The 14655-nt window shown below is 36.9% G+C and overlaps 1 protein-coding gene across 1 annotated transcript; it reads left to right on the top strand.

Moving 5' to 3' along the window:
- The first annotated feature begins 578 nt into the window (after positions 1-578).
- Positions 579-2755, top strand: LOC103433071 (MYB-like transcription factor ODO1). The gene is made up of 2 exons (XM_008371289.4): positions 579-1045; positions 1696-2755. The coding sequence occupies exons 1-2, from the start codon at positions 783-785 to the stop codon at positions 2339-2341; spliced, it is 909 nt and encodes a 302-aa protein (XP_008369511.1). The 5' UTR covers positions 579-782; the 3' UTR covers positions 2342-2755.
- Positions 2756-14655: the final 11900 nt, after the last annotated feature.

The following is a 14655-nucleotide window of genomic DNA, read 5'->3' as shown; positions in this document are numbered from 1 at the left end:
TTAATTAGGTGAATAAACATGATTTCGTCGACATAATCAAACCCATCTGAGTGCTTAATTTCCCTTATTAACAAAATCAGAAATTAAAACAAACCTTATTAAATATTCATCTACTTATCAAGCGCTTCATGTTGTTATTGTAAAGCAAGATTAATTTGGCTTAAAACTTACAAGAGCAACACTGGATCATACTCCTTCAAGATAAGGACACGTAAGCGTGGTGATGACGAAATGGATGATGGAATGGTGGAGTAAGAGTGCAATCAAAGGGCAGTGGGTTTGTGTAGGAAAATAGGAAGAAAATATTTGGATGCTTATTACATGTAAAGCAAATCTCTCTCACTCTCTCTCTCTCTCTCTATCTCTCTCTCTCTCTCTCTCTCTCTCTCTCTCTCTCTCTCTCTCTCTCTCTCTCTCTCTGTGCCTTTAGGTCACCTATCTTTCACCATCACCCATTTTCTGAAGCCAGACACACCTGAACACAATGTAGTTCCCACATGCCTTTCACAACCCAATGGTGGACCCTAAAATCTATCTCTAGAATATTATAATTTGTGTATGTGCGAATTTGATAAATTAATTTTATTGGACATGACATGAGGCGGGGGAAAGGTGAGGACTGAGGACTTTATATAAATGTGGGGGTGGGGCTTTTGGGTCTTTAGGGCTTTTACTGGTAGCGTTGGTGAGCCTAATTGAGTAGTTTGTTGGTGCTTGCTAGCTAGTCAGAGTACTTGTTTGTACATTGGTGGTGTTTGTTTAATTAGTACTAGACTAGTAGTATGGGAAGGCAACCGTGTTGTGACAAACTTGGGGTAAAGAAAGGGCCATGGACTGCTGAGGAGGACAAGAAGCTCATCAGCTTTATTATCACCAATGGCCAGTGTTGTTGGAGGGCTGTGCCTAAACTCGCTGGCCTTCGCCGGTGTGGTAAGAGTTGCAGGCTCCGTTGGACGAATTATCTCCGCCCCGACTTGAAGAGAGGCCTTCTCACTGAAGCTGAAGAACAGTTGGTTATCGATCTCCACGCTCGTCTTGGAAATAGGTCACCCTTTAATATTCATGTTTCTGTGTGCATGATTCATATACATGTACATATCAATCATTCATTACATTTGTGTTTGGGAGCATGGATCCGTACATGTTAATGGTTTTATTAAATAATGGTGGTTGGTGGTGAAAAAGGTTGTTTCACCTTCATCTTAATTTTAGTGTATATTATAAAAGATGTCAATATTTCTTCTTCTTCTTTTTCTTCTTTCTTGAGTTACAAGCTTGGTTTCAAACTTTCTTTTCTCCATAAAGCTGAAAATGTGACTGTGGAATTAATGTGTTCAACAAGACAAAGAAATTAAGGTTGGCACGTTTAAGAGAAATGACCTTCAATTTCTTGGTTTCGATTTTGTTTTTTTTTTTTACGTGTATCATATTTACTAACCATATTATGGATCACATCTCTGACATAGGAATGTATGCATTAGTTCTAACGTCTTCATAGCATATTGTATGCATAAGGCTCAAGAGTATTTTACCCCTCAAGATTTTGCTTCCTTATAAGTTTAAGTTTACTCTAGTGCTAATTACATGCATCCTATGTTAATTAGTTGGTAACTTATGAGAAGCATTAAGCTTATGATCACTAATACAAGTTTACTAACTAATATATATGGTTTTCTGCTTGTTTTGGACATATAGGTGGTCCAAGATTGCAGGCAGATTGCCAGGGAGAACAGATAATGAGATCAAGAATCATTGGAACACCCATATCAAGAAAAAGCTGCTTAGGATGGGAATTGATCCTGTCACACATGAACCCCTTCACAAAGAAGAAGAGTTGCCGTCCAATATTAAGGGAACTAACTCATCATCATCATCTTCCCATGATCATGATGATCATAACAATAATTTGCCAGCTGATCAGTCTACAAATGATCTTCACAATTCACAAGAAAATGATCAAAGCGTGGTGAATTCATCAGGATCGGAGGACATAAACTCATCAACCGAAAACTCCTCCACAGGCGCTGAATCGGCGTTGTTAGACAACATTTGCAATGACGATTCGTTAATGAACAGCCTGTGGATGGATGAAACACCTCTGATTGATGCATTGTGGAACGACAACAATCAAGTAGAACTTGATCAAGGAGGGATCGATTACAATATCATTGAGAATAATGGAATGGGATTCCAATCTAATTGGGAGGACAATTGTGCATGGCTTTTGGACTGCCAAGACTTTGGTATTCATGATTTTGGTATGGATTGCTTCAATGATGTGGAAGTAAATGGTAACAAAACACTAGAGGTGGGGGGAAAATTAAGCACTAAAATAAATTAATTAAATAGAAAGCATGCAGTTAATCTTTATTAATGTATTAGTGAAGAGAGAGTAGTAGTCAAAATTCAAATGTGCTAACATGTTACAAAGTACCATGTCTGCTGCCTCACTTTTTATTAAGTTCTTGGTGTTGAATTTTATCTATTACGTTATACAATATTCTTGGAAGGTCGAGGATTAGACCCGCTTCTTAAGAGGTTTTCTCACCAACCAAAGAAACAGCGATACCAATTACCTAATAAAATGTACATGTTGTGATATATCTTACGTAAAAGTATATGTTAGGGAGTTGGATAATATTGTAAAAGTATTCGTAGTACTGCTGGGTTTTGCTAAGATGAAACTTCTGTACATCAATTATGTTCTTCAATATTTATGCTGAAATTAAATAAAACAAAAGGTTAATTTATTACATTCGATTGTGTTTGTTTATAGACTAGAGATTTTATTTTATCTAAATAAAATAGAAGATTGGGCGAAATTAAAAAGTGAGTTCATATGTACTACATCCATATATGAGAACTGAATTATAAATTTGCATATGAACCATGCATGCTTAATTTGAGATAAATCATGCACAATCGCCACAAGTAATACATGATGGGAAAAAAAAGGAGGAAAAATCATTCATCCTATTCCCAAATTAATATGTTAATTAGCCTTTGCAAAGAATGTGAATGGATCCAGACCCTTGATCTGTCCTGCATCATGAATTTTCTTTTCTGTGTTTTGGTGCTAAAAACTAAAATGAAGGTGTTTACATAGCATGCCACCACTACACTTTAGGGTTTAGAGTTTATAGCTGAAATCCAATTAGCCACTTCCCAAGTGGCCAGAAAATCATGTCGATATATGATAAAATCCTGAGCACACCTTTGCAGTGTTACAATCAGCTAGGTTTTGATAAATTATACGGAGATGATAAAACTTGAGTGCGCACTAGTCAATTTATTCATTGGAGTTCCCTTTTAAAGCATTGTCACCCTATCATCATTGAGAAGATCTTCAAGGGGAAAAAAGAAGGAATAAGTAAAAAAAATACACAATGTTATGAGATATTTTTCTATGTACCTGAAATACGAGTCGGTACACTATATGTTATAAAAAAATTCTCAAAACTAAAACCCTTTAGGTTGATTATTTCAAAAGTTACTTAATATACCTTAGCTAGTTTTTATTTCAAGCAGACATAATAATTTTGTACTTTTTATGCTGCCATATATGCACCTTAATGTATTTGGTAATAAGCATTCAATTTAAAGACATGTTTATTGAAATAAGATCTTCTTCTTAATATTGTATAGGGTATTATGTTAATGTTAGAGAGAACTAAATAGAATATAAGTGTAGGATTTGAAAATAAAAAAGAACAATACTTCCGGGTTCTTCGACAAGACGAAAAAAAAAGGGTCTCGTTTTCAAGAAGTTCATTAATTGATGTGACATGCACATCACTTGCCACATAAATGTGGTACAAAAATATGATATCTCTAACATTTTCCGAATCAAAATGATTCACAACTTTTAGCCCCTGGATTACCGAATATAGTACTCTACACACACACACACACACACCATATATATCTGTATTACCATGTAATTAGATTGCTGTACGTACATAATAGATTATGATTAAGACTGGTCATCTTTTTTATATAACAAAATTAGATTGGTCTTATCTATCACCACTCATGACTAGGGAGATAGCTAACGATTACTCCTTACATTCAACATAAGCACTTGTCATTAAGCGCTAATCATCATATGTTTTAGACCTGATTGAAAACACGAAACACACATGTCTGTGTATCCCATTTCAACAAGTTGGTATTTACAAGAATTTACAATATATCTCTTACATAATCATGATGTCAACGTGAATCAGTTTCTTGAGAAACAAGTTAAAGTGAATATAACGCTAGTATAGTAAAAGTAATCATACCATCAGTATATGGGGAGAGCCACCTATAGGTTTGAAGTGGTAGTAATCAAAAAGTCTTGCAAGAAGTTTTATAAGAAGTTGGTTCTTCTCATTAATTTTGGAGTGGAATTTTAACTTTATGGTATCTGTTTAGGTTAACTTACGTGTGAAATTTATAATTATATAGGGTTTATATTATTCGGTTAAATTATTTGTGTGTTAAGTCTAGCTTGAAATTTCATCACAAATAAGGCATGTGAGGAATTGGAAAATCATCTTACTTCAAAAACTTACGAAACCTTGCACAATTATAAGGAATAGAGCCACTTTTATCAACAGAAGTAGAAAAGGAGATCATCTCTAATTAAGAGAATTGAGAATATATATACTAATGTGAATGGGAAGAAAATAGTTCGCACCCATGATGCCACAACAAATAATTAAATAATTAAAATACACATCAAAGTGTAAAAACAAAAGGGAGATACAAGCGCGAAGGAGATCATCTCTAATTAACAGAATTGAGAATATATATACCAATGTGAATGTGATGAAAATAGTTCGCATGGGTTTATATTATTCGGTTAAATTATTTATGTGTTAAGTTTAGCTTGAAATTTCATCACAAATGAGGCATGTGAGGACATGGAAAATCATCTTACTTCAAAAACTTACGAAACCTTGCACAATTATAAGGAATTGAGCCACTTTTCTCATCAGAAGTAGAAAAGGAGATCATCTCTAATTAAGAGAATTGAGAATATATATACTAATGTGAATGTGAAGAAAATAGTTCGCACCCATGATGCCACAACAAATAATTAAATAATTAAAATACACATCAAATTGTAAAAACAAAAGGGAGATACAAGCGCAAAGGAGATCATCTCTAATTAACAGAGGGCTTGTTTGGATGTGTTTTTAAAATGACTGAAAGCGCTTTTAATGAAAATATTTTTTAAAATAATCTTTAGTAAAAATAGTAGTAAATCCTAAAAAAGCACCTAAAGTGTTTCCTGGAAGAAACACATAACTGGTGCTTCTTATAAAAAACACTTAAAGTGCTTTTGAAACCCAAAAACATGTTCTATAAAAGCGCTTTCAGTCATTTTAAAAGCACATCCAAACAAGTCCAGAATTGAGAATATATATACCAATGTGAATGTGATGAAAATAGTTCGCATCCATGATGCCACAACAAATAATTAAATAATTTAAATACACATCAAAGTGTAAAAACAAAAAGGAAATACAAGCGAGGCGAGAGAGACCCAACACCTAAGAATCTCATCAATCCTCATCGATCGATCGAGTGCTCATGGTCATGGTGGCCGGCCTCAACAAGGAATGATTGTTTAGTGGAAAGCTCAATCACTTGTGGTGTTGTTAAATTGAAAAAAGGACCATGTTTTCAAGTGCCCCCTACGTGATGCTTGAATATTTTTGGTGACTTTGAAAAACGAGGTAACTCGTGTGGCCTATAAAATTAGCTTATATGTAGGAGGATAAAGTCATAAGTGAGCTCCTTTGATGTGTACATAAGACCACCTAAAGTTCAAAGCAATTGGATGATCAAAATGTGAGAATACGTAGTTTGACTTCAATGGCAAATCCTATACACAATGATTGTGTGATGAAAATTATAACCAAAAAGCATTGACTCTTACATCTGATATCTTAAGGGCCTGTTTGGTATCATATTACAAAATTTTCATCATTTCACAAAACAATTTTTAAGAACATTTCTTGAGAACAATTTTCTTTATAATTCAAAAACTTGTTTGGTATGAAATTCACAACAATTTTCTTTATAATTCAAAAACTTGTTTGGTATGAAATTCACAATTATTTTTCAAGAAATAAAATGTCATCCTACACCAAAAACTTCTAAATTCAACAGAGGGAAAGATGAGAGAGCATCAGAGGAGAGGAGAGAGCAGAAAGAAAAAGGAGAGATGATCAGAGGAGAGAGATACAAAGAAAGAGAAGGAGAAAAAGCAAAGGGAAATTGGGGAGGGTAAGGAGAGGGAAGATTGGAGAGGAGAGAGAAATAATAGAGTTAGAAGATAAGGAATTAGGTGTGAGAGGAAAGGGAAAAGAGAAAGATGGTGCTTTAAATTTAAAAACTCTTGTTTTTAAGAAAAAGGCTAATTTTTAAATTAGTTTTGAGTCCAATTTTTAATGAGTCCTACCAAACAAGTTTTTTTTGTCAAATACCAAACAAGTTTTCAACACTTAAAAACTTAAAAAGTGTTTTTGAGTTTAAAAAGTTAGATTCAAGTAAATTACCAACAAGCCCTAACATATTCTCCTCTTTTTCAATATCGCTTATATATAAAATAAAAAAATTTTAAAAAAAAGTATTAGACATGAACAAAAATGGGTTTAGTTGAAAATAATAATTTTAAGTTAATCGTAATTAGCCTTTCATGCTTACACAATTTATTAAAAAACACTCTAAATACCCATTTTGAATATTCAACAAGCCTAAACTAATTTAAGTTCCATACAAACACTATAAATCATAGCTGTTTCTTTTTCTTCTATAGTTGGATTTTTTTTCTCAATTTTAACCTTGAATTATTAATTTATAATATACCAAAAAGGTGGTATTACTAATTAGGGTAATTTTTTATAAAACCAATAAAATGTTATGATATTGATAATAGGGTAATTCTCACTTTATTACCCTCAAGTATCGTAAAGTTCACACTTGTTATCCTTAGGTTTTTTTTGTCTCAGTTTCATATCTAAATTTTGATTTTTCTGATACTTTAACTCTTCCATTTGTCTTTCCGTCAAGTTCTCCATTAAGTAATGATGTGAAATAACTTTGGCAAATATGGTGTGACATAACTTTCGCTAAGTGTATTTTCTGCATATGTTTGCTAGGTGTATTCCTAAGTGTCAAACAATTTTCACTGAGGGTGAGGTCTTGTCTTCCCAAAAAATTATACTCTTTTTCATCTTTTGCCTTATTCATGGGCTTTGAATGTTTATTTCATACCTAACTTTGATTTTTCTGATACTTTAATACTTCTATTAACCTCTCATTAAGTGATGACATGACATAACTTTCGATAAGTGTATTTCCTGCATATGTTTACTAAGTGTATTTCCCTTAGGTATTGAACAATTTTCGCTAAGGGCTAGGGCTTGTCTTCCTAAAAATTGTGCTCTTTTGCCCTATTCATGGGAATTTGGATGTTTATTTCATCCCTAAACTTTGACTTTTTTTTTACACTTTAATACTTTCGTTAATCTTTTTGTCAAGTTTTTCTTCATTAAGTGATGACATGGTAAAACTTTTTTTAAAAGTGTATCTTGCATATTCTTGTTAAGCGTATTTCCTTAGGTGTTGAATTTTCGCTAGGGACCAAGGCTTGTCTTCCCAAAAATTGTATCCTTTTACCCTATTTATGGGACTTTGAAAGCTTATTTCATACCTAAACTTTGATTTTTCTGACACTTTAATAATTCCTTTAATTTTTCCGTCAAGTAATAACGTGGCATAACTATCGCTAAGTGTATTTCCTGCATATATTTGCTAAGTGTATTCCTTTAGGTGTTTGAACAATTTTCACTAAGGGCCAAGTTTTGTCTTCGTAAAAATTGTCTTTTTGCCCTATTCATGGGACTTGGAATGTTTTTTTATATGCAATGAATATTTTTTTTGCACATATTTACCAAGGAGTTTTACTCAAGTCATTAATCTTGTTAGAGCAAAAATAATTAGAACTTTTCATCCTTTGCTTCCTTGAAGTGGAATATAATTAGTTTTACTCAAGTCATTAATCTTGTTAGAGTAAAAATAATTAGAACTTTTCATCCTTTGCTTCCTTGAAGTGGAATATAATTTAATTCAATTAATTTTTGGAGTTAGCTAAACTCGGAGTTAATAAGTAACGGAATTAAACACATATATGTTTGCAGCCTTAGGTGCCCTTTAGACCCCCTTGATAACATTGCATAAAAAATGCTATACCCTACACTTATTGTTTATAAAGTTTCCCGCTGCAATAATTCGAACACCACCTTACACTAACATTAGGTCCAAGAGCTATGGAAAATTTCTTGCTCTAAAACTTGCTTTGGTGCATTGATAGGATTGAGGATGATAAAGTGATAGTTTTTTGTCTGGAATGACCTATGGATCTTAATGTCAATCTGGCATGTTTCGATTGCCTTGCTAGCTAAATAACATTAGCTTACACTTGCAAAAGATTAATCAAAGTGTTGCGAGATATTTTGAGCATGACCTTGAATCCATTATTCGTTCACCTTGCCCTACTCCAGTATGAGGATTTTAATAATCATAACTTGTAACCTAGAACTTCCTCTTAAACCGAATGCGTATTTGTCTCTAGTGAACCTTAAACAAAATGTTCATTAGGGATTCGGTCGCTTGCATGTAAGATCAAAAATACCTTCTGAATTCTTTTGTCAGACCCTATATGCATCACACCTGAGAGTTTTTTTATTGGATTGCACTTAACTGATATTGCTAAGTTACTTCTGCGAATTAGAGCTCCATTGGAATAAAATTTCTTTCGGTGGATTTCCAAGTTTAGATACCTTAATCTGACCTACTTTAGGCACGAGTTCATGACATAACGCACTTGACTTAGTACGCTAGTCTTAGATAGAAGTAATCGTACTTCGAGGTCAGAGTTTAGAGCCACCACTCGATTGAGTTTGGTTCGCCCTTTTCAATTATTTCCTCGAATGGGCAGAGCCAATGTGTAACCCACAACCCTTAGGTTGCATAAACTTTCTAGAAGCCATATGGTGTATTATAAGCTTCTGGACAACGTGGCCATGTCCCAATGTTCGTAATCTTCCTAACGTAAATGCGCTCAATATGAGTTGAGTCTCCCAAGCTGCTAAACATAATACCATGGGAATGGGCTTTATCATAAGAGTCTTTTTTACCACTACCACTTAGATTTTTGTTTAACTTGCAATTTGGCAGAGTTTCAAAGTTGTGTGATATTTGGGATATTGGGGGATTCTCGGTACCGCAAAAAATAAAAGAAAAAAAGAAGAAACAAACAAACAAACAAAATTCATGTGATAATCAAACTAAATTCTTATTATTAAAGAATGAAGGTTTGATGGAGTGTGGTTAAATCCAGATCGAACTGCTTACATATCTCTAAGAAAGAGAATCAAATTGCTGGTGTAGCTCTAAGAAAAGATGATACAATGGGTGTTTACATTGGGGTTCATCTTTGAAGAAGGTGTCTTGGCTTAGGCAAGCTGTAATACCCTGAAAAATTTAAAACATGTGATTGTGTTGAATTTTTTTTTCGATAAGTGGAAATGACGAAAATGCACTAGGGGACTAAATGTAATTTTTCAAGGACGTATTTGATCCTCATATATTTTGTCATGTTTCTTGACATATTTGGATAGAGCTCAATCTCACAAACGCGTAGGTGCAAACTGTTCGTAAAACGGAGTTATACAGAAAAAGTTATAAACGAGCAAAGTTAGGGGTGAAATGGTCATTTGGCCATAATCTAGATTTCTCCAGATAATTTTGAGGTGCCACATGGAGGGCTATGGGAGAGAGAAATGGGGCATTGTCCAATCAGAAAAGGAAGAGGGAGGAAAAATGAGAGAAGGGGGAGAAACACCGGATCCCTCATGACCCGGTCCTCTTCCATCGACTCGACCTGTATTTGAAACACTCTAATGCTGATTCCAGTGTTTTCCCTGCGAAACAACCATTGCCACCACCTAAAAACAACTCGACGGCCTCCTTTCTTCAAGTTCCACCTCAAATTTGAGTGAATTTGGCCTTGAAACAGAGTTTGTAGGTGTCACAGTGACGATCCACCGTTCGTGCAGCCATCATCATCGACCACCACCATGGGTCGACTCCTTATGAACCCAGGAACAGGTCCCAAGTCTTGGATGGGGCGGCAAAGCACCAAAGGTGGTGGATCGAGGCCCCCAAATTTCTAGGGTTCCAGCGGGTTTTCGAGACAAATTAGAGGTTTGGCCAACCAAATTGGACATGGCCACATGTATAAAGTTTTCTCTACACACTGAGATCTTCATTTCTATAATTTTTGAGAATTTTTAAAAATAGTTGAAATTTTCCGACGAGTCGGGACGACCGACTGCCGCCAGTGGCGGTGTATGGCCAGAGGGCTGTAAATATTATTTTAAGCCAAATCACATGTATTGGGTCTAAATTTGAAAATCGTATGATGTAGGTTGATCGGATGAACCTAAATTTCATTTTGATGCAGTGCTTGATTAATTTAGGAATCAACAATCCAATGTTAGATCATCACCAAACTTTGAGACATTATTGTACATAATATTTGAAGACCTTATGAATTTACGGATTGGGAATCCGACGTATGGATCTATCTAAATTGGATTTGCAAATTAGTAAATTAAAACGTTGATCGCCACTTGAATGTTGTGATTGGCGGAGATCCAACCATTGGATCGAAATGAAATTCTAGTATGTTGTTCTAGAAGCGTAATGTGAACTACGAATGTCTTGATCCCTTAGTAGGGTACGTAGGCAACCTAACGAGAAGGTTAGATGCAGCCATAATAAAATAACTGAGTTTAATCTTTTCTTGAAATTTAGCTAAGAAAAGAAATATGGGGCCTATCTTAGTAATTAGCTTCCGAATTAGAAATTTTGGGTCGTTACACAAGCTTTTGAGTTGTTTCTCCAAATCTAAGCGTAGACGGATGGTGTTGGAAGTTCTTAGTAATTTTGTCGAAGTTTGATATCTTTTGGTGATCAAAGTTTCATCCATGTGTGCAAGGTGTATATTCCTTTGCCTCGTACTCTAATGACTTTGTATAGACCTTCCCAGTTAGCCCCTAGCTTGCCTTCTTCAGGTACCTTGGTGTTCTTAAACTTCCCTTAAGACAAGATCTCCAATTTGGGTGTGCATGGTAAGTACTCCTTTCGATTGGTTGTATTGCAAGAATGTTAATTATGATGCTAGATGGAAACTAAAGGGTTGCTATTTTTATGATTTCGAAAGGGTAATTATTAGTGTTTTCGTGTGTGCTTGGGTTAATTTTAGGCGGCCCGAGGCTCAGCAAGCCTATTGTAGAGTTTGTTTTAGGCCGATTAGTATTTTAATATTTATTGAGGTTGAGTGCTTAGGTGCATCTATTGATCTTCTCGTGGTGAGTATCTGATGCATGCTCCAGGGTAGTATTTATAGATGGTGGGAGTTAGCTGCAATGACCACCCAAACCTTTAATCCTCCATGCTTAAGTGTCCTCAGTTTAGCCATGACAATCGTCTCTCAACTTAAAGCCTCATCCTCTAGGCATGCTCGCATTCCTACTAGCCCTAAGATCCTATCTTGGGCAAATAAGTTTGCCAACCTGTTGCCTGGTCAACCTCATGTCGTGGTGGAAGGGGCTCGTGGAACATTCACTTTGGAGAATGGGGTTACTCGGGTCTTTACTAGCCTCTTCTTTAACCTCAATATGGAGTACATGGAGAGTAGAGTCCTGATGGGTAAACTCGTGGGTAAGCAGTTGGATGTTAAGACTATTAAGTGAAAGCTTGGTCTAACTTGAGGGGATAGAGTTAAAAACCTTTTTAATCTTGACCACTTTGGGCACCGGTGGTATGCTATTGAGTTTAAGGATGAGGAAGAATTGGAATTTGTGCTGGACCATAGGCACTGGTATGTGAGAGGGCAAATATTTCATTTGGAAATGTGGAGTATCCATTTTCATGATATTGATTTTATATCCAACCTGAGAGTTAGGGTAAGAATTCCAAAGGTGCCAATCCAATATAAGGATGCGGAAATTCTGGAGGTTATTACTCAACCTGTTGGAAGCTTTATTAGGGCTGGTGAGATTACCCTATCTGGTTTGAATGGCTTATTTGTATATGTTTTTCTATAAGTGGACATTCGATTGCCTCTTAAGAGATTAATTGTGGTGAATGATGATGAGGAATGTCTGCTTCTGTTAAGTTATGAGAAGTTCTTTGAAATATGTTTTATTGTGGACGGATGCCCTCTAAAAGGCACTCATGTCCTGCGGATTTTGATAATGATAGATGCTTGCTAGTGGATAGGATTTTTAGGGATGAGCTAATGATTTGCCTAGAAAACTTCCCAGTCAGTGATGAAACTAAGAATGACCTTCAGGAGGGGGTTATGCTGTTGTTTCCTCAACCTACCTTGGTGGACAAGTTTGGTCATTCAAAGGGTGATGGTATGTCTCGAGGGGAAAATATTTAAGAGCAGTGTGAGGAAAATGATAGATGGTCTGAGGTTCCTGTAAGAAGAGGTAGAAACAGCAGTAGGGTAAAAGCTCCTCTCGTAGGGATGTGAAAAGTTATGATAATGTTGTTAGGGGCAATAGAACTTAGGTCTCGAGGGCTTACTTGGTGTATAAGTAGTGCTTGGTGGCTGATGGAGGGTCTAAGTCTGGTACCGTTAGTGGCAAAAGTGTTGTTGATGAGTTGGGTAATGGTAGTAGTAGCAAGGGAAAAAGTGTGAAAGAGGTCACCAATCTTGAGGGCGAAGATGATGTTTTCATGAAAACAGAAGATGGTGTGCTTGAGCAAGTTCAAATGGGGGGAAATGGGAAGAGGATAAGAAGTGAAGCTAAAGATGAAGAGGGTCTGAGCTATAACCTGGATGAAGTTTGTTTGTACCATACTTGACCAATCCCGAAACTACCGAGCACCGGCCAACGCTATACTGTCAAGGACCCAGAAGAGTTCCCCTCCGACCAGGAGGCCAATCACTACTCGACACGTGTCAAGATTAGAAGCCAATCAGAGCGCAGCACGTGTCGACATCAAGAACCAATCATAACATGACACATGTCAATGTGACAAAGCTACAAGTTTTTCTATAAATAGGGGTCATTCCCCCACAATATTGGCTAATGCCATTTGTGTTAAATCATTCACAAGAACTCACTAAATTGAGAGCTTGATCCTTTGTACTTGTGTAAGCCCTTCACTACTAATAAGAACTCCTCTACTCCGTGGACGTAGCCAATCTGGGTGAACCACGTACATCCTGTGTTTGCTTCTCTGTCTCTATTCATTTACGTACTTATCCTCACTAGTGACCGAAGCAACCAAGCGAAGGTCACAAAACCTGACACTTTCTGTTGTACCAAAGTCTTCGCTGATTTTGTGCATCAACATTTGGCGCCGTCTGTGGGAAACGACACTTATTCCTACTCTCTTCAGCTGTGTCAAGCTGGTTTCTATCATTCGTACACTTTCTTTTGATCAGGCATCCCTCTCCAGCATGGGAAGCGAAGGAAGCCACAACACACAGAATGACACCCCCCTTGCACATAGTGCGAAACAACGAAAGAAGGAAGGAAAACGAGTTCTTCTTCAAGCTAAAGTCGATGAGTTGGAAGCTCAGAACAACAAGATAGCAATGAGGAATAAGGTCCTCCAGGAGCAATATGAGAAGCTCTTCGAGACACTCCACGAAGCTAGGCAAGCTCAGACACGCGAGCTTGTTGCCTCCGTGGAAGTCAACCATCAACTGGGTGCCCTCCAACATGGAGGGTCACATGCATTCGACATAGATATCCCTGATAGGGAACAAATTACCCCTCGATTTGATAATCAACATGAGGCTTCTCTTAACCCAGTTGCTTCGACCCGAACCATGAGAAGCGGAGGGAGACACCTCTTTGCTGAAGGGGCAGAAGGATCGAAAGCCGTCTTTCGCGATTGTCGGGATTTCCTGAAGCAACGTCGAGAGAATTCTATCCATATAAGCTCAAAGATTAATGACCCAAGGATTTCTGAAAGACTCGGTCCCCTGCCACGGCCCGAGCCGGCCACCAACTTGGGGAAGGTGCAACAAGTCCTAGAGAGACATGAGGGTACAGGGGACTCAGAGGTGTTCCGACAGACATACCCTGGAAGCCAGTACAGCGAGTCCAGGGAAAAATCACATGCCCTTGATCAAACCTTCCTAATTCCAAGAGGAGATGGAGATTTACGAAAGAAAGCTCCAGTGGCACATAACTCCGCTCAGGACCCCCTTGTCCTACAACTTCTTGAGGAAGTAAACAAGTTGAAGGCTGAACGTCAGGCTGAAATACCTGACTGGAACCAACCCAGGCCTGGCTCTCTTACAAGGAGGATCCTCAACACCCCCCTTCAAGCAAAGACAAAGCAGAAGCTTGGCTTGCAACTTTATACTGGAAAAGAGGACCCGATTGAGCACCTTAACCTCTTTGAGTCCACCATGGCATACCGGATGCACACCGACGAAGAGCGATGTCTTCTCTTCCCCTCCACCCTCTCTGGCGGAGCTCTAAATTGGTATTGTCGTCTTACACCTGAGACGGTAGACTCATTTGAGGAATTGAGGAAACTATTTGTTTCCCAACACATTTT

Source organism: Malus domestica, chromosome 04 (genome assembly GCF_042453785.1).
Source record: "Malus domestica chromosome 04, GDT2T_hap1".
In the NCBI taxonomy this organism is placed as follows: Eukaryota; Viridiplantae; Streptophyta; class Magnoliopsida; order Rosales; family Rosaceae; genus Malus; species Malus domestica.
Note: the sequence above shows the minus strand (reverse complement) of the source record. Positions and strands in the feature narration are given on the sequence as shown.

Bases quoted from the DNA above. Each gene is read 5' to 3' on its own strand.
- LOC103433071 (XM_008371289.4), top strand. From the start codon at position 783: ATGGGAAGGCAACCGTGTTGTGACAAACTTGGGGTAAAGAAAGGGCCA. The intron at 1,046-1,695 runs GTCACCCTTTAA...TTGGACATATAG, and splicing joins CACGCTCGTCTTGGAAATAG to GTGGTCCAAGATTGCAGGCA.